This window comes from Ochotona princeps, chromosome 18, assembly GCF_030435755.1.
Source record: "Ochotona princeps isolate mOchPri1 chromosome 18, mOchPri1.hap1, whole genome shotgun sequence".
In the NCBI taxonomy this organism is placed as follows: domain Eukaryota; kingdom Metazoa; phylum Chordata; class Mammalia; order Lagomorpha; family Ochotonidae; genus Ochotona; species Ochotona princeps.
The window spans coordinates 13,925,852-13,953,102 of NC_080849.1; the positions used below are offsets into that span (position 1 = coordinate 13,925,852).

General features: G+C 48.5%; 1 protein-coding gene across 1 annotated transcript in view; it reads right to left on the reverse strand.

Moving 5' to 3' along the window:
- ONECUT2 (one cut homeobox 2) overlaps positions 1 to 27,039 on the reverse strand; it is a 37,407-nt gene extending 10,368 nt beyond the window's left edge. The window contains exon 1 of the mRNA XM_004579474.4: positions 25,749 to 27,039. Within this exon, the coding sequence (XP_004579531.3) occupies positions 25,749 to 26,988 (1,240 nt within the window). The 5' untranslated portion in view covers positions 26,989 to 27,039. The remainder of the gene's footprint in view (positions 1 to 25,748) is intronic.
- Positions 27,040 to 27,251: the final 212 nt, after the last annotated feature.

The window sequence follows — 27,251 nt, forward strand, 5'->3', positions numbered from 1 at the left end:
ATAAGCTTAAGAAAAGATTATTTAACCAATATTGTTAGAAAAAAAAAAGGAACTACTTGATAAAATCATCAAAGCCGTGGTGGGTGTGATGGCAAGTAGGTTAAGTTTCCACTTCAGCCTGCATCCTGTGTTAGGATCCTGGCTCACAGTCCACTACTCTGCTTCGCAGCCAGCCACCTGCTGACTTGCCTAGGAAGCAGCAGCTGTGTTCTTGCCAGTCCTGTGGAGGACCCAGATAGAGTTGCTGTTCCTGGGTTTGGACGGCCTGATTCCAGATATTGAGCCATTTGGGGAGTGAATCAGAATATGGAAGATCAATCTCTCCTTATTTCTCTAATTTTGCCTTTCACGTGTATGAATAAATCTATAAAAATAAATGACAAGGGCCCGGCTCAGTAGCCTAGTGGCTAAAGTCCTTGCCTTGCATGTGCTGGGAACCCATGTGGGTGCCAGTTCATGTCCCAGCAGCCCTGCTTCCTATCCAGCTCCCTTCTCGTGGCCTGAGAAAGCAGTTGAGAGCGGCCCAAATGCTAGAGACTCTGTACCCACATGAGAGACCCAAAAGAAGCTCCTGGCTTCTGGCTTCAGATCAGCTCAGCTCCAACTGTTGCGGCCACTTGGGGAGTGAATCAGCAGAAGGAAGATCTTTCTGTCTCCACTCCTCTCTGTATATCTGATTTTCCAATAAAAAATAAATTAATTAAAAATATAAATAAATAAAAATAAGTGACAAAAGCTGACATAAGGTGATAGCTAATTATTTGGCATGCTTTTTAAAATAATACATTCATTTTATTTTTAATATGTTTACATATTTCAGAAGGATGCATGTCCATGTGGACCAACAATTAGGGTGGGGAGGGTCAAGAAATGGGGGAAAGTGGATGAGACAACTGACTGGCATGTTTTTAACACTATAAAGTCATTTGCTTTTTACAACTACCTTATAAGGCAGCTTGTTATTAATGATATCAAGGTACAGGAGATTAAACAAATTACTAAGGTTACTTAGTCAGTAATGGAACTAGGGTTCCAATTCAGACAGTCTTGAATCCAGACTGCATGTAACTAACAGCTACCAAATATGCTCCGGGCACAGAGAGAACCCTTCCAAGCTAATGTGACTTTTTACTTAGAAAACCCAACAACCTCAAAGACAAATTGCTAGAACCAATAGGAAGTTCAGTGAGGTGGCTAGTTACAGAGCAAACAGAATATCAATATTGATTGTGTGTACGTGAAAAAATCCAAGAGAATACACAGATAAACTGTTAGAATTAATGTCTCAAAATCAGCAGAGAAAAATCAATTGTATATCTATAGAACAAAACTAAAAATGAAAAAGATGTTGTTAATAATAGGATCAAAAGAACACAATACCACTCTGACAATAAGAATGCAAGACTTTGACAGAGAAAAAGTACATAATTGTGAAAGTGAAATTAAAGAACCCCCACATTCATGGATTGGAAGACTTAGCATTTAAAATAGAGTTCAGTTCTCTTCATATTGGTCTCTAGACACAATGTAACCCCTAGCCAAAATCTTAGCAGATTTCCTTCCCACCCTTCCTTTTGTCTTTTCTTTTAGTTTTTGGAATTTGATAAGGTGATTCTGAAACTTACAGCAGAGTGCAAAAAAAAAAAAAAGAATAATTCAGTATTCTTTTAAAAATATTTATTTTTACTGGAAAGAGAGGAGAGACAGATTTTTCATCCATTGATTAACTCCCCAAATGGGATGCTGGCGCTTGCAGGTGGAGGATTGGCCAGTCGAGCAGTCGTGCTGGCCCCAATCTGGCTATTCTTGATGAAAGAGAGCAAGGCAGGAGCTGCTACATCAAGAGCTTTTTTTTTTACGATTTACTTATTTTTATTGCAAAGTGAGATATATACAGAGAGGAGGAGAGACAGAGAGAAATAGCTTCTGTCTGATGATTCACTCCCCAAGTGAGCGCAACGGCTGGTGCTGTGCTGATCTGGAGCCAGGAGCCAGGAACTTCTTCCAGGTCTCCCACAAGGGTGCAGAATCCCGTGGGCCATCCTCGACTGCTTTCCCAGGCCATAAGCAGGAAGCTGGATGGGAAGCAGGGTTGCCAGGATTAGGACCGGTGTCCATATGGGATCCTGGTGCGTTCAGGGCAAGGACTTAAGCTGCCAGGTCACGGTGCCAGGCCCATCAAGAGCTTTAATAAGATGTCAATGGCACTGTGCTGGGATGCGGTTATATATAAGTTCAGGCCAGTAGCACAGAGCAGGAAGCAGAGATTGAGACCCATATACACATGGGCACTTGATTTAATGGCAAGATTGGCAACATAGGACACGAGGAAGTGTGGTGATGGATGCAGGTGAAGTGGATAAGCATTGTGCAGGGTACAGTTCTTGACCCCTGCTTTGTACCATACATAACTGGCAGACATGAGTGTGCATGGCAAGATGATGAAGCCCTGAGAGAGTAACAGACCAGCAGCTTTATAATCACGAGAAAAATTCATAGGACTCAGCAGACACTAACCCAAGGGAAAAAAAGATTATGTATCAAAATCCACTAAAATGAAGAACTTCAGTTTATCAAACAACAATCTTGAAAATAAATAGGAGAGCCATGAGTATTTGTAATGCATACAGCTGACAAAGGTCCTAAATCCAGAATATGTAGACTATCAGAAATTTATTTCTAAGAAAAAGCTAGACGTTGCAGTAAGAAAATGGGCAAAGAAAAGAAAACCCTTTGATACGTCACAGAGAAAAGGCAAATATCTAATAACTATATAAAAGATGTTCAGGATTGTTAATAATCTGCCTAGGACTAAGCTCAATTGTGTAGAGCCACAGGGACTGGTTCCAGCTGGATACTGAGCAGCCCCCACCGCACCCCACCTGGGCTGGTGTGACCCGAGAATGGCTACTTCCTGATAGCAGCCAGTGGCTCATATGGCAGTGGGTGCCTGTGGGATGGTGAACAAGGCCCATGACCCCCACTGGTGGCCAGTTCGGGCCCTCAAGAGTGGGAGCGTCCCCAGTGGAGGAGGAGCTGGAGGTGGCATGTTAGGGGCAGCCCGAAGCTTCTGATCGTTCCAGCGTGGTTACACTGATGAGAATACCCATGCCACTTCCCAAATGACCAAGAATCCATGATGAGGGTTGGAGCATGGAGACCAAGCCCTAAACATATGTCTGGGCAATGGAGACCAAGCCCAAACAATATCTGGGCAAATCCTCCCTACCATGGTTTTCTGGTGGAGGCCTCCTTCCTACAGGCCTAGATTTCCTTCATGCTCAGTACTCTTTCCAGGGATCTGAAGCCAGGAACATTCTGGTGAAAAGTGGTGGGACAGTCAGGCTGGCTCACTTTGTCAGAATCTGCAGGTGCAGTGCGGTAGGTACTCACTCATGCTGCAAGAAGCTATGCAGTGCACAGGTTTGTGGAACATGAGTTACATGCAGAAGGTGGACAGAGACTCCTCTGCAAAAGAAGAGAGCTTCAGCATGCTGCATGCTGGGTGATACAGCTCTGCTAAAACTGCTCGCAAACCTGTGATATAATACAAGATGTTTTTTTCCCTGTGAGTCTGTAATTGGCTAAGTAAATGCGTTGGAGGCACCTGGATCAGCAGCTGCCTTTGTGATTATCCTGGAAAGTAATGAAGATGGGTACAAGGAAATAGGCAAAGAACACTCTACCCATTATCATTTGGATTGCTTACATTGAGAGAGTTTCTGTGTATTTTTAAAGTAACTTAAAAAATCTTTGGATAAAAGAAAATAATGACGTTGATTGTGAGTGGCAGAATTCTGTTTTTTTTTTTTTTAATTAAGGAAGCACTGCAAAATAAGTGACAATATTTTTCTTAGAAATTGAGGTAAAATATACATTGTTTAACCCTTCTGAAATATATAGCTGTAGTGTCAAGTGTCTCCATACTGTTACACAATCAAGCCCCAGGACTTTTTCATCTTGCAAAACAGACCATATCCTCATTAAACAACTACTCATTTCCCCCTCGTCTTGACCCGACATTCTGCTTTGTGTTTTTGCCTTAGATATCTCATGGAGGTGAAATCCTATACCATCTGTCTTTTAGTGACTGGCTTATTTCACCAAGCATCAGGTCTCAAGGCTCAACCATGCTGTAGACTGTGAAGAATGTCTTCCACTTTAAGACTCAGTAACAGTTCAGTGCATGCTTTTACACTGTTTATCTGTTGATGGGCAGATGGGATGCTTCCACTTTCTGGCTGTTGTGAATAATGCTGCCACATACAGGATAACGAAGTCTGTCTTTGAGACCTTGCTTTCAGTTCCTCTACCCCGTATGTCTGGAAGTGACATTTTGCGGTCACATGGTAATGCAGTGTTCATGCCGGGATAGTTCCACAGGGGCTGCATCGTTTTACAATCCCACCCACAGCACACAAGGCTCCAGTTTCTCCCCATCCTCACCAACACTTTTTGTTTTTTGTTTTCTTTCTTTTTTTTTTTAATAGCAGCCAGACTAATGGGGGTGAAATAAATTTTTAATTGAAAGAACTGGATGTGAGAGCTCTTAGAGGAAACCAGGCTTCCAAAGTCTAGCTCAGTGCTTGGCCACACATCTGCCAGAACACAGACAATCAACCTTCCACACTCTGACCTCCTCTCAGGGCACGTTTTGTTCCATTCTGTTCTGACTTGTGTATGCAAAAGATATTAAAGTGATACTCAAATCCCGGAGCCCTTCCCACCTCCTCTCTCAGATGTCCTCTCCTGGCTGCCCTGGAGCCCTTCCTGAGGATCCCTTCCTCCCTGCTGGCTCCCCCACTCCCACCCCCACATCCAGAGGGCAGGGGCATGAGTGCAGCTGTAACCAGGCACCATCCGAGCTGTGGGCCACGCCTGCAGATCAGAACTAATGGCATTAGGTGCTCACTCAGGGAATAGAGCTGCAATTACCCGTGGAGGCTTTCTCCAGGATGACCACATGCAGAACACCATGTGGGAGAAGAGTCATGAATCACCAAGTGAATTAACTGGAAGCTGCTCTAATTAGTGTTATAATTTTTCATAAAAACAGTAATGAATATGAAATAATGTGGCCATGAAACCACCAGAACAATTAATGCTTGGGAGTAATTTGGGGTCAGGAAAAGATACTAGAAACTGTTTAAATAGACCTGAATGTTGAGAATTCAGAGGTTCATGGCTTCAAATCTATTAGAAAATAAGTTGCTGGGGACAGTGTGGTAGTCTAGTGGCTAAAGTCCTCGCCTTGCAAATGCCAGGATTCCATATGGGCGCTGGGTTGTATCCTGGCTGCTCCACTTGCCATCTAGCTCTCTGCTTGTGGCCCAGGAAAGCAGTGGAGGACACCCCAAAGCCTTGGGATCCTGTACCTGTGTGGGAGACCCGGAAGAGCTTCTGGCTTCTGACTTTGGATCGACTTGGCTCCAGTTGTTGTGGCCACTTGGGGAGTGAATGAGCGGATAGATCTTTCTGTCTTTCCTCCTCTCTGTGAAGTCTGCTTTTATAATAAAAAAAAATGATAAATCTCTAAAAGAAAAAGAAAATAAGTTACTACTTTGGAAAAGCAAGTGTGGCTGGCTGTGAGATTTCTTTCTTTTTTCTTGTTATTCAGGCTCCTGGGTTTGGGAACAAAGATGAGAATATAACCCAAAATGAGAGCACTTCTTCAGGGAATCAGATAAGAACCCAAGTGATTGGATTTGGAGAATGCTTATGCGGGATCCAGGAAGGAGACTAAGGAGGATACCATTCTCCTTGGCACCTTCAGCACTTTCCCAGACCACTAGGGATCTGTGGAAGTACGACCCAACCTTGGATCCTTGAAGAGATAGATGAGTTGAACTTGTTGGCCTAGCTGCAAGTTTTACTTGCAAAATTCTATCAAATGTAGAATGTTTACTCCACATGTTTTACCCTTACAAACTGGACTTTGTCCTCTCATGAGTCTATAAAGATCCAGTTGGCGCCTACTATGTGCATAGCAGACTTGGATTTCTCAGCATGAGTCTAGCAACTGTCTAACCATTTAAGAATGTCTTAAAATATGGAGAAAATGGTGCTGCTGCATGTTTGACCCATCTGCAAACAGTGCATCCAACAAGAGTGCAGAGTCTGGCAGTCTCGCCCGTTACACAGTCCACTGTGGAAATGACACGCCTTATGCTAGCGAACATGTGCACTCATGCAGTATGGTGTCATCTGTGGTCCAGAGGAAGTCAGAGGTGAGTGTACCAGTGCCATCATGTCTGTTTGCATCTGCCTTATTTGCACTGTACAGCAAAGAAATGCTTTCTGAGGTTAATCCCTTTCAAGAAGTCACACAGCCAGTCAACAGTGAGGCTCAGAAACAAAGTGGAACTGTCTCCGACACTCATGCTCTTTGCGACAGGTCAAGCACAACTCCTAATCTGCAGAAACCATGGGAGAGTCAGTGACTTGTTGCTATACTGAGAAGTTATAAGGAGTAATATTAACCAAGAAATAATAATAACTAAACTAACAACATCCACCATATGTCAGTTCTAAACAGCTTTTGTACTCGCTCATGTAAGGATTAAAATAATGTTATGATAAGCCTATTATTATTTGAAGTATAGAGATAAACAAGATAAATCTTAAAGACTTTGACAGACCTTTAAGAACCTAATGACTTCTTGGGCCTGGCGTGGTAGCCTAGTGGCTAAAGTCCTCACCTTGCATGTGCTGGGATCCCTGGCTGCTCTACTTCCCTTCCTACTCTCTCCCTGCTTGGGAAAGCAGTGGGGGATGGCCCAAAGCCTTGGGACCCTGCACTCTTGTGGGAGACCCAGAGAAGGTTCCTGGCTCCTCGCTTCAGATCAGCTCTGACCATTGTAGCCACTTGGGGAGTGAATCAGCAGATGGAAGGTCTTTCTCCCTGTATCTCCTTTCTGTGTATTTTTCATTTCCAAAAATAAATATTTTTAAAAAAATGAATCTAATGAATTTTGAAATGCACTGTGACTAATTAACAATACAACAAAAAGCAGCAATTTGGGACAATTCTTTGAAAATATTATACCAGTACTTTTGGAATAGTAACTCTCCATTCATATCTCCATTCCCGTGTGTCACCTTCATACAAAATTTGATGAACAACTGGGTCAATAAGAGCCAGGATTAAAGATGAGAAGGGGGCCTAGCACGGTGGCCTAGTGGTTAAAGTCCTCACCTTGCACATGCCGGCATCCCATATGGGCGCCAGTTCTAACCCCAGCAGCCCACTTCTCATCCAGCTCCCTGCTTGTGGCCTGGGAAGGCAGTTGAGGATGGTCCAATGGCTTGATACCCTGCACCTGCATGGGAGACCTGGAAGATGCTCCTGGCCCCTGACTTCAGATCGGCTCAGCATCAGTTGTTGCGGTCAGTTGGAGAGTGAATCATCAGACGGAAGATCCCCCTCTCTGTGTATTTGACTTTGTAATAAAAATAAATAAAATCTTAAAAAAAAGATAAGAAGGGTCCAGCTTGCCAAAATGCAGGCACAAAAACATAAGCACCATTTGGAATTACAGGGTAAATCAGCTTAATAGATATGGACAGCCTGTTATGAACAGCAGGAGGCTACTCTGCCCACGAAGGCTGTCATTTCTCACATCTACGAGAAGTGCATTGACTCCTAGGATGCCATTTCATATGTATGCAGAACAAATCCAGTTAAACAAAGTTAACTGCCCAATGGAACTCAAAAATACTTCTCGATTTAATTTTAAACAGACGTCAAAGTGAAGGAAATTTAATTATGTAAGTAATACAGAGCACAATGAAATGTCCATCAAAATTGCTTGCAAAGATTTAAAATGTTTTCCTGTCCAGACAATGGAGTTAGAGCAGCTAAGATATCTGATGTTAGAACAATGTCTTGAAGAGTGGGGCTTGGAAATTAGTATGATCTCCTCTATGAATGAAGTATGCACAAATCTGAGCCAGCCTGAGATCCACAGAAATCAACTCAAGTGACCCTCTGTGTTCCAGACCATTAGGGGTCAGGCAAGGAATAAGGAGGATGCAAATAGAGACATTATCTGGGGCACACTAACTAATGAAAGACATCCTTAAACATCCAGGTTAAGAATCAAGACGGAGCTGTCACATCCTTAATGCTGCATATAATTTTTTTAAAAAGATGTAGAATGTAAGGTTAAAAGAAAAAATGCCTAGACATTGAGGCATATACTTACAGGGACACAAATTAGTAAATCTTCTGATCTTTCTGATACCATCTACAAACTGCTTCTGTACTGCCAAACTTCACATAACATTTGCATTATTTGGGCTTTGCCAATACAAAATAACCAAGATCTGAATAGATGCTTTTAACTTCTGTAAGCAGTAGATGTACACTTTTGTTTGTTAGGTGCCTGGTAATTATCTCAATAGCAAAAACTTAAGTTTAAAATGAAGCTGTCTTTCTAAATACGTGTTGAGTTCCAGTAATCATAGGGCTAAAGGGGCCCTCCCTTTAGGACACTAAAACTGTGTGACCTTGGGGGCCATGTAGAATTTTACATTTTAAAATATTCTATTAATTTACTTATTTGTTTGAAAGGCAGAAAGAGGCAGAGATCTCCATTTTCTGGTTTATTCCTCAAATGCCATAACAGCTGGGGCTGGGCTAAGTTTAAGCTAGGAATCCAGACTTTCATCCGAGTCTCCCAAGGGTGGCAGGGACTTGAGCATTCAAGTCATCATTTGCTGTTTCCCAGGGTGTACATTAGCAGCAGTCTGGATGGTGGGCAGTAGGGGTGGGACTTGAACTCATGTACTTCAATATGGGATGTGGGCATCCCAAGTGGCACCTTAGCTCTTGTGTAAAATAGCCACCCAAGGATCTGGCATGATGGTGCAATGGCTAAATTCTCACTTTGCACATGCTGGGATCCCATGTGGTCACTGATTTGTGTCCCTGCTATTCACTTTCCCCCCAGCTCCCTGCTTATGGTCTGGTAATACAGCAGAGGATGGCCCAAAGCTTGGGATCCTGCACCCATGTGGGAGACTGGAACAAGTTCCAGACTCCTGGCTTCAGTTCAGCTCAGCTCCGGCCATTGCGGCCATCTGGGGACTGAAGCAGCAGATGGAAGACCTTTGTCTCTCCTTCTCCATAAATCTGATCTGCCTTTCCAATAAAAACAAATAAACCTGAGACTTGTGCATCCAACTGTATGTTAGGAACTGTGGTAGGGCTAAGAGGAAGATGAAGGTGAGCAAAGCTTACGACCCCTCCTGTCATGATCTATTAGTGTAGGCCAGGTACAGTGCAGATACCTGGCCCCATGCTGATGGACACGGGTGTGTTGCCTGTGAATATGAAGCAATTCCATGTTTATCTTCTATATAAATAGAAATCTGTCCTACTCTATTATCATCCCTTGATGCCAGTATGTCATCTTAGGAGTGCTTCCTAGGAGAGCAAATGAACTAAAATATGTGGAATGAGATTGAGGGTAAAAACGAAAAATTTTCTAATTATTTATTATTACTAAATTTATTCAATTCTTCACCTTTCCCTTTAAAAAATATTTACTTATTTATTTGCAACACAGAGCAACACAGAGGGAGAGATGGGACAAGGGTAAGAAAGAGAGAGGAATCTTCTACCTGCTAATTTACTCCTCTAAATGCCTGCAGGATCCATGACTGGCCCAGGCAGAAGCCAGGGGACAGGAACTCCTTCCACGTCTCCCATGTAAGTGGCAAGGGCACAAACACTTGGAACATCACTCACTGTCTTTCCAGGCACATTAACAGGAAGTTGGATCAGAAGTGGAGCAGCTGGGACCCAAACTGATAAGGGACACTGATGACAGAAGTGGCAGCTTAACTCACTGTGCCATACTGCCAACTCCTTTGCCCCTTCTGTACCCAAGCCCCTTATTTTGTGAGCTTACAGCCATTCCACTCTGTCTCTGGGCTCACTCTGTGTCCTTCCTTTAGCAGTAGGATGTTGCCGAGCATGTGACTGCTTGTGCCTTATACCTCTGCCAGTGCCCAGAGAAAGCCATGCCTAGGAGAAGATGGAAGACACCAGGAGCAGAGCCCCCGCCACAGACTTATCATCAACCTTGTTGCCCGACAGGTGCATGGGCAAACCCAGCTGGGAGTCCAGATCTGCTGGAACCTGAAAATACGTGAGAAATAAGTGTTTTTTGTTCAACGCCATGAATTGTGGCATGGTGCATGGCTCAGCACTATGGTTGAGTTAGGCAAGTGACCCACAGCACGTAACAGATGCTCAATAAAATTGGTTCTTCACCTTCTTTCTCCCTAACACACAGTGCTATCTTGTCTGACACAGACAATATTCTCAATACTGTTAGGCTTCCGGTCCTCTTGGTCCAGGTCCTTTCTTCATCTCAGGTGGGGTTGTTCTTCATCTAGGGATTTCCAGAGCTCTAAGGAGTAGAATATCTGGGTCCTGAGTTTGTGTGGCTTATGAGAAAAAAAGTTTCATTCTGGATTTAAATTTCACGTTAAATTTTGTTTCTAGAAACTTGGTCTTCAGTTTGTTATTTATGTAGTTTGAATATCAGATGGAAAATATCACAAGGAAATACTTTCCACATAGGATACACAGTGATTGTCTTAGTTTCTCTCTGAAGTTGAAATGGTAATAATATCTTTACTCACTCGATCTCATGTGGATATTATAAAAGTAAATTAAAAACTGTCTACTTAAATCTTTAAACCCAAGTAAAACTGAAAGGGAAAAAGCTCCCCGCTTCATATTTTAGTCCAGTGCTTTTAACTACAGGGTCTCAAAAATTTCAAGTAATTTTATGTACTTGCTGGCCACAAGATAAGTGAATGATACAAAGAGGTTAAGCTTACAAAAATGTTGACTTCTTATCTTTATATCAAAATTTAAGTCAATAACAATGTAAGAATTGGCAGAATATCGAGTAGTGACCATTTAAATGTAAATTTGGTTTATGGTAATGAAGGTAATTGGAGGGGTCCCTAAGCTCTGAGGGGCAGAAAAGCCTGTTGTTAATCAAGGCATCCTGAACACTGCTACGAAGCTTCTGTCTTGTTTCAGGTTAGCTCAGGAACTCATTTTTGATCATATACGCAAATATTTCTTTGAAGAGCCCCAATGTCTATAATAAAAAATACTACCCTTTTTGGGCCTGGCACAGTAGTCTGGTGGCTAAAGTCCTCGCCTTGCATGCACCGGGATCCCCTATGGGCACCGGTTCATGCTCTGGCTGCTCCACTTTCCTTCTAGCTCCCTGCCTGTTGCCTGGGAAAGCAGAAGAGGATGGCTCAAAGCCTTGGGATCCCGTACCCTTGTGGTGACCTGGAAGAAAGTCCTGGCTCCTGGATTTGGATCAGTGCAGCTCCAGCCATTGCGGCCACTTGGGGAATGAACCAGAGGATGGAATGAATATCCTTCTCTCATTATGCTTCTCTCTATAAATCTGACTTTCCAATAAAAAATAAATCTTTACAAAAAAATACCCCTTTTTAAAGAGGAGAAGCTAGAAAGGAGTGCCAGAAACAAATAAACATATATAATCCGTTCCCCCCAGAGTGACTGATTTGATCAGATTTCCTAAGTATAATCAAGAGTTGAGTCACTTGAAAAAGTCCCTCCTGTGGGTTCAGCTATGGACTAGTGGTTGTGAGAAGCACAGAATATGTTACCCCCAGGGCTGCAGGAAAGGAAGATACAAAAATGCTGTGGAGAGAGGTATGAGGGCAGAGTAATGAAACAGTGGTGTACTTTGAAATGGAAGGTTGCCACTGGGAGTTCAGGAGAGGGAGAGGGAAGAATGGGCCACAGTTTCCTGATAAGATTTCAGGGAAGGAGGACTGGAGATGGCCAGGAAGGACAGAGGGGACTTGGAGAGATGGCTGGTAAAAGCATGCCAAGTGGGAGGACCATAGTGCATCTATATGGCTGTGCTTCAAGAAGCAGGTCAGCAGGGAGTACGGCCTGGTCAGAGCAGGTCACCTTTGGGGATTAGAGCCAGCAGGTAAAATGAGGACCTGCTTTGGTGCCTAGTGGTCATCATTTCCATTCCCTATCTCATTGGCACAGCTCGGAAGCTTTGAATGAGACTTAATTCTACAGTAACATATTGTGAAGATAAATAAGGATTATCTACTCTAGACCTTTGAAATCCAGCAAAATCAAAGGGGAAAAAAAGCTTTACAATTAATCCATCACTGCCATGTCTTACCTTTGGAGAAAAATGATATTGATCAGAGCTTGACATTGTGAAATAGGAAATATTTTGCTTAAAAGATGTATCAGTATTGACTATTCTTTTTCAAATGCCAGGTACTAATTGGGGTGACCACAAGAAGCAGAAAGCAGCACATCACAGAAAAGAGGTTCATTAATTTATGCACACATACTCATTGACTGGCTACTGTATGTGTGCTGAAATTTAATCTAACAGGGTGACATTGACAAGTCATGAGGTGATCCCCATTATATTCTCTAAGTGAAACAAGAGTGGTAGTTCTAGGAGATACCAATTTAGGAGACCAGAGAAGACTTCTTATGGCAGGAACACCTGAGCCAAGACCTGACACTGAATTCAAGTTAATTAAACCACAAAGAACAAAGAGTTTTAAACGAGGGTGTAATGTGGTTAGATGTGGGTTCCAAAAAAATCACAATAGCTTAAGCATGGAAATGAGAGAGGACCAGACCAGTGAGAGGGAGACCAGCCAGGAGGTTGCTGACGTTGGGGATGGCCCCAGCTAAGGCAAGAGCAGAGAAGATGCACAAAGTAGATACTTGGGAAGAATATGCCACCTGGCTGACATGCTTAACTGATGAGAAAAGAGGCTGTGTGAACTTTCTGATTTCTGGCTTCAGATTCTGTATAAAATGATGGAGTAAAAGAAGGGATTCATTGGTAGTGGTGGGCATGGCGGGCAGGTGATAAAGTTCACTTTGAGATGGACTGGGTGTGAAAGCCTTCAGGCAAAGATGTCCACATGCAAAAGAAACAGGGACCTGGCACTCAGGAGGCAGATGGTGGGCTGTGGACAGACTTAGAAGAGGTGGTGACCAGATGGAGAAGATCTTCCAGAGTGGGTATGCCAAGTGGGAAAACAACAAAATCAGCTGGGCCAGAATGCAGGGCTAGATAGGTAAAGAAAGAGGCTAGAGAAATGAGTGAGTATAGAGATCAAGGGAAGAAATAGAGAAAAGAGTGGTCAACAGCATGGTCAGGGTTGTGCAATGGCCTGGATTTAGCTATAAAGTCCTCAACAGTGGGAGTGGGGAGCCAGTGTTGTGTTAAGACTATTAAGCTGCTCTTTGCAATTCTGCATCCCTTACCAGAGTTGGAGTCTCAGTTATTCTACTTCCCATCCAGCTTCCTGCCCATGCCCCTGGACTGTTGTGGCCATTATGAAGTAAATCAATAAATGGAGGATGTGTGTGTGTGTGTGTGTGTGTGTGTGTGTGTGAGAGAGAGAGAGAGAGAGAGAGAGAGAGAGAGAGAGAGAGACTGAGACTCTACCTTTCAAATAATTTTTTCAGTGTACTTTTTTTAAAAGCAGAGTGACATGGGGCAGGGGTTGGAGGTAAGAAAGAGAGAAAGATCAATCTTTGTTGGTTTACTCTTCAGATGGCCACAACAGTAGAACTGGGCTAGTCCAAGCCAGGAGATTCTTCTCTCAAGTGGGTACAGGGGCCACCTGCTGCTTTCCTAGGCCATCATCAGGGAGCTGGATCCGAAGTGGGTCAGCCGGATTCAAAGTAGCACCCTTATGGGATGCTGGCACCACAGGCAGCAGCTTTATCTAATACACCATAGGCCCCTCAAATTTTGTACAAAGTGGCACTAGCAAGAACAGGGCTACAGGGCTGAGCCTGGGTAGGGTTAGGACTCCAATGCTGGGTTATAGCAACTCTCCCCAGAAATTAGGGGAAGAAGAGATGCAGCTACAGCAGGCACTAGGTAGGGGGTATTTTAGAAAAAGATTGAAGCAGGGTCAGCCTTTGGTATTGTGGGTTAAGCTGCCACCTGCCATGCTGTCATTCCATAGGGGTGCCTGTTCAAATTCTGGTTGCTTCAGTTCTGATCCAGCTCCCTGTCAATGGCCTGGGAAAGCAGCTTGGGTCCCTGCTACCCATGTGGGAGACCAGAAAGAAACTCCTGGCTCCTGTCTTTGGCCTAGCCCAGCCCCAACCATTGTGGCCACTGGATGCAAGATATTTCTTCGCTGCCTTTCAAATAAATAAATCTTTGCAGGGAAAAAAACCACTAAAATTATGAATAGGAAGATGCCAACACAGAAGAGAAAGCTGGAAGTACAGTAAGGGGGGAGAGCGGATACTGAGAAGTTAGGAGACTGTGGCCCTAAATGTGGGAAAGGGCTTGACCTTAAAACAGGGAGATGTCTCCCTCTTTAAAAGACAGAAAGGAAGTTTGACTGCAGTTAGACACTGCGAGTGAATAGAGAATTCACTCTTGTGCCTTGAAATTTAACCCTGATACACATTAGGAGACAGCTACATGCAAGATATGCCACTCCTAAATTTGGGGCTCTGTGGCACTGGTTCAGAAAAGCATAGTTATTTTACTTTAGTTTTTTGAGTAAAAAAAGAATCCTATAGAATGTATCCTGTTCCCATTGCAGTCCTGTGGAAATCTCTTTTTAAAACATGTATGGTTTTCACTAGAAAGGAAATAGATTCAGTCTGTGCAGCATGTAATGTCTTATTTAAATAAGATGCAGTGACACGTATGAAACGGGCTTTACAAAACATTCTCACTATCAAAACCACATTTCCTGGACAAGGGTTTTGTTAACATAACCCAACAACTATTATGTGCATACTGTACCACTCGAAGGAGATATTTTAGCCAGTTTGTCACATAGATTTAAAATCAGCTTTTAGATCTCATTCAGATACATTTGTGCTCATTTTTAGAGCAAAATTTTAGATATTTAGACACATAGTTCATTGTCTCCTCTCCCCACGGGGTCTGAATGTTCTACAAGTATTGTTTTGCTTGGGACTAGATTTTCCCTCTTTTCCCATAAGAGCCACTTGGAATTTAAAGATGAATCATCACAAGGAAGAAAATCTCATTTATTTATCATACTTTTGACTTTTTAAGGGGGGACATTTGCTCATTTCTCTGCCCCATCTCTTTGAGAAACACTTCAGCTATTGCCAAGCTTTAGCTAGTATTCCTTGAAAGAAAGCAAAAGTTTATATTTTAATCAACTCTGGGGAAGTCAAAGGAAGTTTCACTGAAAACCCATGGATACGTGTTATGGCTAATCATTGGCTGAAAGAACCACTTGCCTCTTTCCTCATAAATAAAAATGCAAATGAAGCAGAGTGCCTGGTGGGAAAAGGTCGGTGCCAGTGCCTGGTGTCAGCCCTCCAGAAGGCATAGGGGAGGAAGATGTACCCCATTGAGAACCCTCTGCATCTGCGTCTTTTGTTTCCCCACTCCTGACACTGCTTCCTCTTCCTTTATGTACCTGACCTCTTACAGAGAGGCAAAGAAGTCATGGAGCTTGGATGAAAATCCGCGCCCTACTCTGTGCAGAGCGCCCATTTCTGGTTTCAAGGTGGAGGACCGGTGGGCTCAGGTCGCAGCCAGGAGTGGATGTAAGGGCGGCCGTGGCGCTGTTCGTGGTGCTGAAGCACGCGCGGGGTAGGGGGGCACGGAGGCAGCGACCCACCCACAGGCACTGGGCTGCCAGCTGTGATCGATGGGAGGCGAGTCTGGAACCAGCTGCTACCCACAGAGCTGCAGCGAGCTCCGCAGTTTGGCTCTAACTCTAGCTCACTGGCTCAGTTCTCTGCAATTGCAAAAAATGGCTGCTTTTTCTTTCCCCAGGGAACTTTCCAAAGCCCACCTGGAGCTTGCTGTGTTGGCATCTCTTCCTCCATGTCCTCCTGGTAGAGGTGAACTCTCTCCTGTGTGCAGTAATTCACCTTTTCAGAGCATTTGACAGTTGGCACCATCCTCCTGACACCATCCACTGAGCCATACCTCTTCCACGTACAACTTCCTCTTCTCTCTCACAGATACTTTTTGCTTCCTCTGCTGTTCCTTTCATAAGTTCTTTCTAGATAAGCAGGACACCATTACCTCATGGTGCAGGGTGGGTGAATTGCCTCACCTCAGACAGGCTGAACTGATTTCTCTGTGGCAAAGATTTAGAAGAGGCAGAAGTGGGGCTGGAGTGGTGGTGCATTAGGCTAATGCTCTGCCTGTGGCACCAGTATCCCAGTGGGTGCCAATTCTAGTCCTGGCTGCTTCATTTCCAATCCAGCTCCCTGCTACTGGCCTGGGAAAGAGAGGATAGCCTAAAACCTTGGGACCTTGCATCCATGTTGGAGAAGGAAGGGGTTAGTGCAGAAAGACAGCCTCTATAAGACCCCCAGCAGGTGGCAGTGTAGTTCATGGTGTTGCCAGTGCAAGCTGTGACTATGCCTCAGGTGCCACTTAAAACTTTGTCTGAGTAACTCCCCGACCAGGCTGGGAGAGTTGTCTTCTTGTTGACCCAAGCACTTACTCAGGCTATTATATGTGTGCTAAAAGCACAATTTGCACAATTCTATTTGCTGTGATGGGCAGTATTATGAAGGGAACATAAATAGAAAACAAAGAGTCAGTGAGTTTTTTTTTTTTTTATATGTATATATGATTGATGGTACTCAGGTCAAAACTGTTTAATCATCAATAACATGATTCAGCAGTTGGGAAATGTAAACAAATTGTGCTGTGCCACTGCTCACTGCGGTCCAGGCTGTGGAAGAGGCCCCCAGGGCTGGGCTCAGTCTGGGGAGGATGATGCCCGCAGGTTGCCCCTCCCTCCCACCAGGGCAAAGCGGGCTGTGCCTACAGACAGACTGACTGGTGCGACCTTTGGCTTCTGCAGCACACATACAGTCGGGCTGGGGTTAATGGCACTTTGCAGGGAGCCCCAATTGAGTAAACAAAAAACTGCCTTGCCCTGTTCTAATGGAGCACATTATTCTGAGGCCTAAGCCTCCATCCAGGCCCCTGCAGCTGCTCTGCAGGTCAGTGCTACCAATAAAGCAATTAGCCAATGAGAAAACTCTTCTTCCCCGAGGGGAACTCGGGGGTTTTGCTGCAGTTGCTGTGCTTTGCTTTGGGTTTTTAAACAGGCAATCAAGTTGATCTGAGCCTCTTACATCAGACTTCAGGATGAGGACAGTGAAACTGTATGTTTGCTGAGTGTGATATTTTGAGGGACTGGTCCCTTGTTCAACACAGCCTGGAGAGCTGAATGCTTCCTGTTCAATTAACCTGAACCATAGCTGAACTCTGCCCTTTGAACTCGCTGAGCAGATAAATACATTAGCTCACCTAAGGAATCATTAATATTTTTCAATCACATAGAACAAACATGAATGTCCAAAAAAACAGCCCAAGAGATAGCCAGTTAGAAATAGCTTGTGTACCACGTTGGAAAAAAAGTACAAATAGATGTTATTTACAGAGCAAATTAGGGTCAAGGAAGAAACAAAAGCAATGGTGCCAAGAGTTCTGGAGACGGAGGGAACTTTCATTTTCATATCTGCAATCCAGAGGGATCCTGAGCAACATTCAGCAATTCCTGTTGTGGCTGCAGAGCCCTGAAGCCACAGTGACACCTTCCTCTTGAGCTAGTGCCCACACACCTCCATCACCGCACACAACTCCCAGCTCCTTCTCTTCCTGACTTTGGTGTCAGTGTTTGCTTAATTATGTAATGCTGCATTTCTAAGGAAAGAGTCTTGATTTTCCACAAGGAAAACAAAGCAATTATTCTGGCAGTATCACTGCTTTGAAAGTGAACCGACTTAAATGTACCAAGTTAGTGGTTTGGTGGAAATAATTTTATAAAATAAAACAGTGCTCCTGAAACACTGCTAACTCTATGCAGATAAACAATTTTTGTGGGGGCGGGAGGCAAGAGATGCTAAATGCACCAATTTTGTCTTCTTCCCTTCATGTCATGTTAGAAAAAATGAGAAACACATCCCCAACTGGGTCATTACACATTTCAGTTTGATTTAATTTCACTTGCCACAATTCTGCCTCCTGACCCCCCCCCCCTCCTTCCCTACCCCCTTTTCATTTTTGTTTGGTTTGGAGTACGGGCTTAATGCCCAGCTATCCTAGATGAGAACACTTAAAGGAATATCACAAGCACGAAGGGTAAATCTATTGAACGAGGGTCTTTAACTATGTGGTTTCCTTAAAGGGAAAGGTTGGATCAATAGGATCAATATGAAAGGTTTCCCTGGCCCTGCATAAAAGGGTAAGGGCTTCTCTTTTCACTGGTTTAACTTTACTCTCTGACAAATGCAAATCAATGGATCTGTGTTTACAACAGATTCCCTAACAGACTCAACTTGGACAAAGCCTGCAGCCTGGTCTAGAGGGAGAGAGGGTAGGAGTCCAAGCTTGCTCTAGAGGGATGCTCTGGGGAAGTCCTGGCAGCAGGTGCCAGTCACCCTTAAAAGAAGCGGCCCGCTGCGCACTCAGACTCTGCTGGAACTCAGGGAGCTGCTGCTGCCCCCCAAACGTCAGAAAAACAGCGTGCTGCACGGGCTCCTTCAAGGATGCCAACACACCGCTTGCTGGGCCCAGGTGCTGGGATCCCGGGAGGCAGCCAGCCTATTAACAATCTTAGAAACAGACAGAATGGAGACACTACAGTCAGACGCTACAGCTGGAGCAGTGTGAACACTCCGGCCCTAGGCAGGCTCCCTCTGCTCGCGCTTAGCTGGTAACTGGCTCTTTGTAATGGACAAGGCAAAGCACAGCAACTGTGGGTTCTTTTCCCCTTAATTTTGCCTTTCCCTTTAAAAATGTGATGCTTTCCAGAGATTACATGACTTCAAGTCAATACCAGTTACAGAGAAATTATTTTTCTTCCTGCAGGAGAAAGTATATGTATATTTGATTACACGAGCCAAAGTCCAATGCTGATTAAATTACGCTGGAGGTGTGCTTCCAACCCAAACAAAGTCTGCTCACTGCAGAAAGAGTAATGGATCCTCAAATGGTGAGAGAGGCGCCAAGGTGGAGCGCAGTCCCCCTGCCCTCTGGGGCAGTTTGTGGGGGACAGCTCCTCATGATAAATGACCACCGCTTCTAAGAATCTGGCTCCCCAAAGTGAGACTCGTCCATCGGCATAGCCCACAGCCTGCCTCCAGGTCTTGTCCAGACAGCATCAGATGGGTGGGCAACCTCATTAACTTCCCTACTTCCTCCCTTTTTCCCTCTCTGTAAACACACACACACACACACACACACACACACACACACACTTTAAAGTTAGTGCCTTGTATGAAGTTTAAAAATCCAAAAGGCATTCCCAGGGCATGCAGGCTGGTTAGGAGGAAGGACTGGGTGAGGAGTTGGGAGTGATACCACCTGCCCTTTGATGAGCTAGCTGAGGCAGGCTTTCAGCTCCTAACATCACAGCACTGGGATTCTTACTAATGAAGTGACATTCTGCTTATTGGAAGAAACAGTTGGGCCCTCAAAGAGTCAGGGCCACGCACAGCCCAGAGAGCCTGGAGATGAAGTTGAAGGCCCCAGGGTGCCTCCCTCTTGGTTCTCTTCCCCAGAGCCTGCCACCCGGGCAGTGATTTCTATTTTTGCCTTCCTCTCTTCCCTTCCCTTGGCTACTACCCAGAACTGAAATCTCTCAGCTTCTCTTTGAGATTTTTCATTCTCCCTAGGGTCTCCCTACATGATACCACTTTTTCATGAGGACACTTTGTGCCAGCTGTGCCACCAGGGTGGTGTAGTGGGGCCCCAAACTTTCTTCTTGAGAACTCTACAGCCCCTTCTTATTTTCCTTGAGACACAGGGTGTTTAAGCCAGAGAACCCGACAGGGGGGCTGGCAGGAGGAGGGCCTTCCTGCCACATCAAGATGTGGTTCTGAAAGGAAACCCAGATTGGAAGGCAGAGGAGGCAAGTGCTCCTTGCCTCAGGGCTCACGCCTCAGTTGGGGGATGTAAAACCAGGGTAGTGGGCAGCAGCCTGTGGCCTCTGGGCAGACCCCTGCTCACCAGGAGGGCACAGCAGCGCTGGGGAGGTTCTGGAGTCAGCAGTTTGCCCCTGCCCTACTCCCACCACACACAGACAGCCCTGCCCTGCTTTGGGCTCCAAATGTCCATTCTCTCCCCCCAACACCCTAGAGCCTAGGAGCTTTTTCTGGGGTCCTGTGGGGGAAGGGACCACTTATCTTCCAGACTCCCGTGCTTATTTTCAGTCTGCCCACCTGAGCCAGCTCCAAGTTCTCAGGAGTCCACAAGATCCTTCGTGACTGGCATTCAAAGTGGTTGATCAAAGGTCCCTTCCTTTAGGAAGGACCCTTGGGGTCACAGGAGACACCCCAGCTCACTCTCTGCCTCATCTGAAAACAGAAGTACCAGAGATTTTGCTCTCCCTTTGCCTGTGTCTGTTCATTGTTTCTGGAGGAAGAAGGAAAATACTCCTCTGCTCCCAGCTTGACTTCCTCTTAAAGGAAAAGTTTAGCTTTCTCCAACTGGAGAACTTAGGTTTTAAAACCTAGATGATTTAGTTCTCATCCCAGTCCAGTGGTGCTGCAGCTCTGTCATTGTTCCCATACGTTTTGCCCGAGCATTTTTTCAGGAAGCACAGCCATCAACTGGCAGGTGGAAGGCCCTTTCCTCCCCCCACCGGGCCACGGAGAGGGAGACTCCACAGCGGGTGGGAAGGGAGTGGGCGTGGCCGGCGCGCTCCTCCACCTTCCCCCTCTAACAGGGGTGGGGGGGGAAGCTCAGGAAGCTTCCCTGCTGAGCCCAGCGCAAAGCTTTTGTGAGCGGTACAGCCCAGCTTCTGTCACTGGGAATACGTTTGATTATTCGACTTACACATCTGCCTTTAGAGCCACGAGTATGGGAACCGGAAGGGATGGGAGCGACTCTGTGGATCATTAAGCTTCGTGGTTACCAAGCATCTTTGACCACCTCATTTCCAGACTTGGGCCTGGCCGCCAGCGCCTATCCAGACCGAAATTCGAAACTCCCGGGGCTTTCCAGGATGGTTTCGAAAGGAGAAAAAAAAAAAAGTTGCCCTGAGCAACTCCTTGGGCCAGGAGTTGGACTACCCGGGCCCAGCGGTGACGGCCAAGGACAGGAGAGCTGGGAAGACTAAGGAGCCGGCGCAGGTTTCGTATTTTCGAGGGGAGCCACGCCAAGGAGCTCTCCGGGAGGGCACGCAACTGAACAAGCTCTGTGGGAATGGGCAGAAGGCAGTTAGCCCTGTGAGAGGAAGGAGAAAGCCCCCGGGAGGAAGGGGCGGGCCGGGACTGCGCCGCAGAGGAGCTGCGGTCTGGCGCGGGGAGCGCCCGGCGCGGCGCGGCACGGCAGCCGCGTGGGGAGCCCGGGCGCTGGCGAGCGCTCTGCTGGGAAGGAGCGCGCCGGCCGTCGGGCTTACTGGAAACGCGCCGGATCAGGTTCCAGATCAATGAAATCTGGGTCCACACGTTTGCGTTATTGTTGCCAGCATTAATGCTCTTTTAATCTTCTAAACATTATCAGCATCGATCTCCCTCCATATACACATTTGTTTGAGAAAGTGACATAACCACATGGTGGAAAGCCTGGAATAAAAATAAATGGGCCGCTTCTCGCATCCGGGGCGCAAGGAGGCCCGGGCGGTGTTGGGTTCACTCCCCCCAACCCCGCTTGTGTTCCGCCTCCTTGCCTCGCTCCCACCCACCTTCCAGAGTGCTAGGAAGGTGTTCTCCAGGCATTCGGCACGTAATGTGTAGGATAGCAAGCTTTTTAATTATCCATCCAGTCAGCGGCTGGAAATACTGCCTGTTCCGTACCTGAATTGGTTGTGTTCTGGCCTCTCTGGCTGGGATCTTAAACTAAACCAACCTGACAGGTGGGCTGAGCCGGGAGGTGGGGCAGCAGTAGGGACCTTAAAGGAGGTCTCCTCCCTGCACCACGGTTTCTAGCGTTGCCGAGGACCTCCCTGGTCTAGCAGGAGTCTTGCACGCACGTGGTGCCCTACTCCTGCTCAGGACTACGTCTGGACCAGCGGGTAAGCGCTTTCAGCCAGCTGGAGAGGTGGGAACTGGAGGCAGGCCTCGGGCAGGCCTTTGTAAGAGTGAGGTTTGGGTCCAGCGCGATACCATAGTGGTTAAAGTCCTCGCCTTGCATGCACCCGGGATTCCATATGGGTGCTGGTTCTAATCCCAGCGGCCCCGCTTCCCATACAGCTCTCTGCTTGTGGCCTGGGAAAGCAGTCCAGGACAGTCAAAAGCCTTGGGACCCTGCACCTGCGTGGGAGACCTGGAAGAGCTCCTGGCTCCTGGCTCCTGATAGGCTCAGTTCCAGCCGTTGCGGCCGCTTGGCGAGTGAACCCTGGGATGGAAGATCTTCCTCTCTGTCTCTCCTCCTCCTTGTATACCCACCTTTCCAATAAATAAATAAATAAAAAGAAGGAAAAGAAAAGACAAAAAAGAGTGAGGTTCCTGGGAGGTGGAAATGTTCAGTGGTGGCTTCCAGGCATTGGAAGAAACCAACCCCTGTCACAGAAGCCTTCCTCCTCCAGGTGTGCTTCAGATTCAGCCTGGTTTCACTCAGTGTTGGAATTTGCACTTGTTTCGGAGGATACCTGCGCTCAAAGCCAAAACGCCTGCGTGCTTGAACCCGCAGGGGATGTGCCCTCTCAGCCGGCCCTCCAGGTTTTTAATAACCTGTGGGGGCCAGGCTGGAGAACAGGATGCCAAGTAGGCCCCACTGGAGCTCTTGGGACTCGCTGCCCCCTTCTCGTGCTATGCAGTTCATTTGGAGATCATTTCTTTGAAATCTAATGCAGGGCAGTCTGAGCTTCCCTGATGTCTTCTCTCCCAGACAGTCCTTCCCTGACTGGGTTGCACCATGGACACCCATGGCACTTAAGAGCAAGGTTTGTGAGTGTCTTAAGGCTGGGCCACTCAGACCCTTGGCTTGGGCTTCTGGCCGGACCCAGGCAGACCCAAGCGGGCCCAAGGTGAAACAAGGAGACAGGTGGAGGGAAAGAGAAGTGCTAGATGTGCGCGCCAGGAACCTGGCTCACCCCTGGACCACAATGGCCTGGGCCCTACTAGGCATTCCATCAGGGATTCTGACCAGTCTCTCGGCCCAGGAGGTCCTCCTGGTTCTAAAACTTCTCCCTCCACTCCCGGGCCCAGCGCTCCACAGCAGGTAATACCTACTTCCCAGCCCTCTTCTGTGCTCCTGTCTGAGGAGACTGATCTACTGGCCCCAAACTGAAAGGCCTCCTATGTAATGACCTCTCCACACACTTGTAGTTGCTGATAGAATGGCCAGATAAAAAAAAAAAAGGCCAAAGCTCTTGTCCCTTTAAAACCCCAGGTAATAAAGCAGACACATTTGAATGCCTGAGCCACAGCAGCACCCCGCCATCCCCAGGCACTTCCCACTCACAGCGGGAGGCGATGTCCTCATTGAGGAGGTTCCTGAGGTCCTTCCAGCAGCTCCAGGCTCTGGCCTCGCTGCCGCTGCCGCTGCTGGACTGGACCTGCCTGCGCAGCATGTGCAGGTGAGGGCGAGGGTCCCCCGAGGCGCCCCTATTTGCCTCCAGGCAGATCTGCTGGCAGTAGCTTTAAAGTCGGAAAGGCGCCAATCGCCCAAGCCTTGCTTTCCACGTCCTCCAAGACCTGCTCAGGCAGCAGGCACGTGTATTTACAACCCTGTGTCCTTTGCGCGACAGGCATGAGGGGGCGGCAGCGCTCCGAGATGGGCCTGAGTGGAACAGCTGTCATCCTGACTCAAACGGTACCCCTATGACCAGCTGCCAACTTCCTTCTGGCTCCCTGTGCCCAGGAGGCCGGCCGGAGAAGGCCTGGGGCGCGGCGAGGGCCGCCCGACAAAGGCTGGGACAGACCTGACCGGGTCCATCTCCCACGGCCGCTCTCAACGCACGGCCTCATCTTTGCCAGAAACCAAGAGAAAATGGTAAAATCAGAGTCAAATTAAGAAGGAAGAAAAAGTAGATTTCAAAATGCAACCATGAGTGTCCGGTGTCCAGCGATTTGGAGGGAGGGAGCCGGTTTTAGTTACCTTAGATCAACACTGAAGGGACGATGACCTAGTGCAGGCTGGGATTCGAGGAGGCTGTCAGAGGAAACGCCCCCCCTCCGAGCCCCGGGATGAGGGGTCGAGAGGGGGAGAAGGACACTGGCTGTCCTTCAGGCACTGGCAACATGCAACCCCACCAGTGGGGCGCAGCGGGGGGAGGAAAGCCCTTGGGAACCAGAACTGGAGCCTGGGCTCTCAGCTCCGGAATTTGCCCGCGTGCATCTCATTATTCGCGCTATGCAAATTACTGCTACCACGAATTAGTTGGCTCATTAGCCAGCAGATGCCGAGAAAAGTCCCAGTCCAAGAGAAGCCGCCAACCTCGGCGACTCGCAGTAGGGTATTGTGTGTCCAACTCTGTAGGGGGTCTCGGCACTGTCCCACTGGGCCCACGGACCAGTCCACAGACAACGCAGTGGCCACGCACACCACGCGGGGGGTTGTGCGCACAAAAGCACGCAACTGCGTGCCAATCTCAGTCTTGCTGCGTCTTTGGCTCTTGCTCCAGCACCCGCCGCCCACACAAGAGGTTTCTGTGCTCCTAGAACAATAGAGGGCTGTACCTCGCGGCTCGGCCGCTAGAGGAGGCACAAAGAGCCGGGACCGCTCCAGAACAATGTAACCGGCGGGCCGACCCGTCCCCTCCCGCAATCCGCCAGCCCTCCCGGTCGCGGCGCTAACAGCACAACTAGAGCCCGCTTAATGCAAAGGCGGAGCCTGCAGCCCGCAACCGAGTTGCATTAACTAACCTGCATCTTAATTTCCCAGTACTTTGAGTGCGAGCGCCCAGTCTCTCCAGGAATCCCAGAACCCCTTGGAGACGCCGGGAGCACGGTTAGAGCGACCGGCCAGCAGGCAGGGAGCTCTCCATAGTCTCTCCTCCGTCTTCCTAGAGCAGTAAACAGGATAGCTCCAGCCTTCACCCCTGCACCCCTTGCTGTCGGCGTGGACTGTCGCGGACCACAGCTGGCTTTTTGAGTCAGGTTCGGTCACAAGGTCTGCACCAAAGCCAAGGCCAGGATGGGCTCCGGAAGCGGTACAGCATCCCAGCCGTCAGTGCCCCGGAGAGGGAAGGTAGTGCCTCTCGCTAAAGACTAAGGAAGTTTGTCTCACGTGGGATGTAGGACCAGGGAGAGCTCTTTCTCCCTTCTAAAGAGTAAAGCACTGCAGCTCTCGCCACTAGCAAGACTGGCAGCCTGGAAAACGGTGTTGTGTAGTCTAAAAAGAGTTCAAGCACACAGGCTTTTGAATAAGGGCAGGTTAGTGTGAATGCTGGAAAGAGAGGAGCTTCTAGCAGGCAGCGCGCAGCCCTCACGGGCCTCCCAGTGTTTGGGAAAAGTCCGAGAGTGAGGCCAAAGGTTGGCACAAGGCAAAGAGGGTGGATGAAGGGTGTGTGTGTGTGTGTGTGTAGAAGAGGGGGAGTGTTTGGTCAATGGCAACTAAGGCAGAGCGAGGAAGGAGGAAGGAAAAGAAAACAGTAGAAAGGAAATGGGAGAAGTGAAAGAAAAAAATGGAAGAAGAAAAAGTAAAACGGAAGTGCACGGGGAAAACAGAAGGGGAGCAGGCGAAGAGACGAGCCAGCAGGTCGGCCCCTGCTCAGAGGAGTACTCCCGACTGCTGGCCCCACGGCCCCGGGCTCACCTGCCAGGCGCAAGGCGGACATGCGCTGGAACTCCGGCTCCTGAAGCCACTTCCACATCCTACGGAAAGTCTCCCTGCCAGACTTGAGTTTACTCCATGGTTTTGGATTCCGGAGCAGGTCGGAGAGTGTCCCCTGAGACCGGCACAGCACCCTCTGCGCGAAGATGGCCTGCGGGATGCTGTAGCGCTTCAGCTCAGCGGTGATACGCTGCGCCACCTCTTTGGTGTTGATCTCCTCCAGCTGGCCCGACGTGGCCACCTGCGAGCCCGACGAGGATGAAGGCGGCCGCTCGCGGCTGGGCGCCAGCACCGGCCCGTGCGATTGAGCGTGGCCTGGGTGGTGCAGGCCGTTGAGGTGCGACATCATGGCCGCGGGCGGGGTGCCCAGGCCTCGGGACAGGTGCTGCTCGCTGCGCGTCAGCATGGCAGTGTGATGCGCGTCGAAGTTGGGGCTGAGCATTTTGTCATGGCCCGGAGGGCCATAGTTGGGCAGGCTCTGTTGCGCGTTGTGGAGACCGCCCAGCCCGTTGCCCAGCGGCGTGGCGGCCAGCGGGGACAGACTCTGACTCATTGCCGGCATCTCCTTGTAGGGGCTGTAGAGGTTGTTCATGGCTGGGAGCCCGCGCTCGTCACGCATGAGTGTGAAGCTGCCGCTGACGTTGCCCGACAGGCGCTGGTGGTGGTGGTGGTGGTGGTGATGGTGCGGGTGGTGGTGCGGGTGCGGGTGGTGAAACTTGTCGGACACGGTTGAGATGGGCGGCAGCGGCTGCAGCGGTGTCAGCGTGGTGTAGGTGTTGCTCATGCCCATGCCAGGAGGGGACGAGTCGCAGGACATGCTCATGGCGTGGTGCAGCGGGATGGAGAGCTCTGGCCGGTAGTCGCCGCCGTCCAGGATCGAGGCCATGCTGGTGACCATGGCCGAGCGCGATGCCGCCGCCGCTGCCGCCGCCGCCGCGGTGCCCAGCTCTTGGTGCGCTGTGGGTGGTGGCGGCGGCGGCGGGCCCCGCAGCGAACCCGCGGCGCCGCGGCCCGCGTGGTGGGGGCTGGGGCTGGCCAGCAGCTCCTGTTCATGCCCCGGACCCCCGCCGCCGCCCCCGCCGCCCCCGCCACCGCTCCCGCCGCTCCCGCCGCCTGCCGGCCCGTGCAAAGTGCCCAGACTTTCCATTGTCAGCTCCGGGTTCATGGCGCAGCCTTCTAGGTCTTTGGTGAGGCATCGATAGGCGGTGTAGGCAGCCTTCATTCAGTCCATCGGGGCCCGGGAGCGGCGGGGGCGGCGGGGACGGCCGGCGGGCTGGCGAGGCGCGCGTGGCGGGCTCGACCGCGGGCGCGGAGTGCCGAGCGAGTGGAGCGGGCGTGCGCGCGGGGTGCGCCCCGGCTGCCTGCGGGCGCGCCCGGGTGGGGGCGGGGTGGGGGCGGCCGGGGCGTGCGTTGCGGGAGAGGGGAGGGGGCGGGGAGGGAAGGAGGGATCACCGGGCCCTGCCGCTCGGGCCGGCGCGCTGCCTC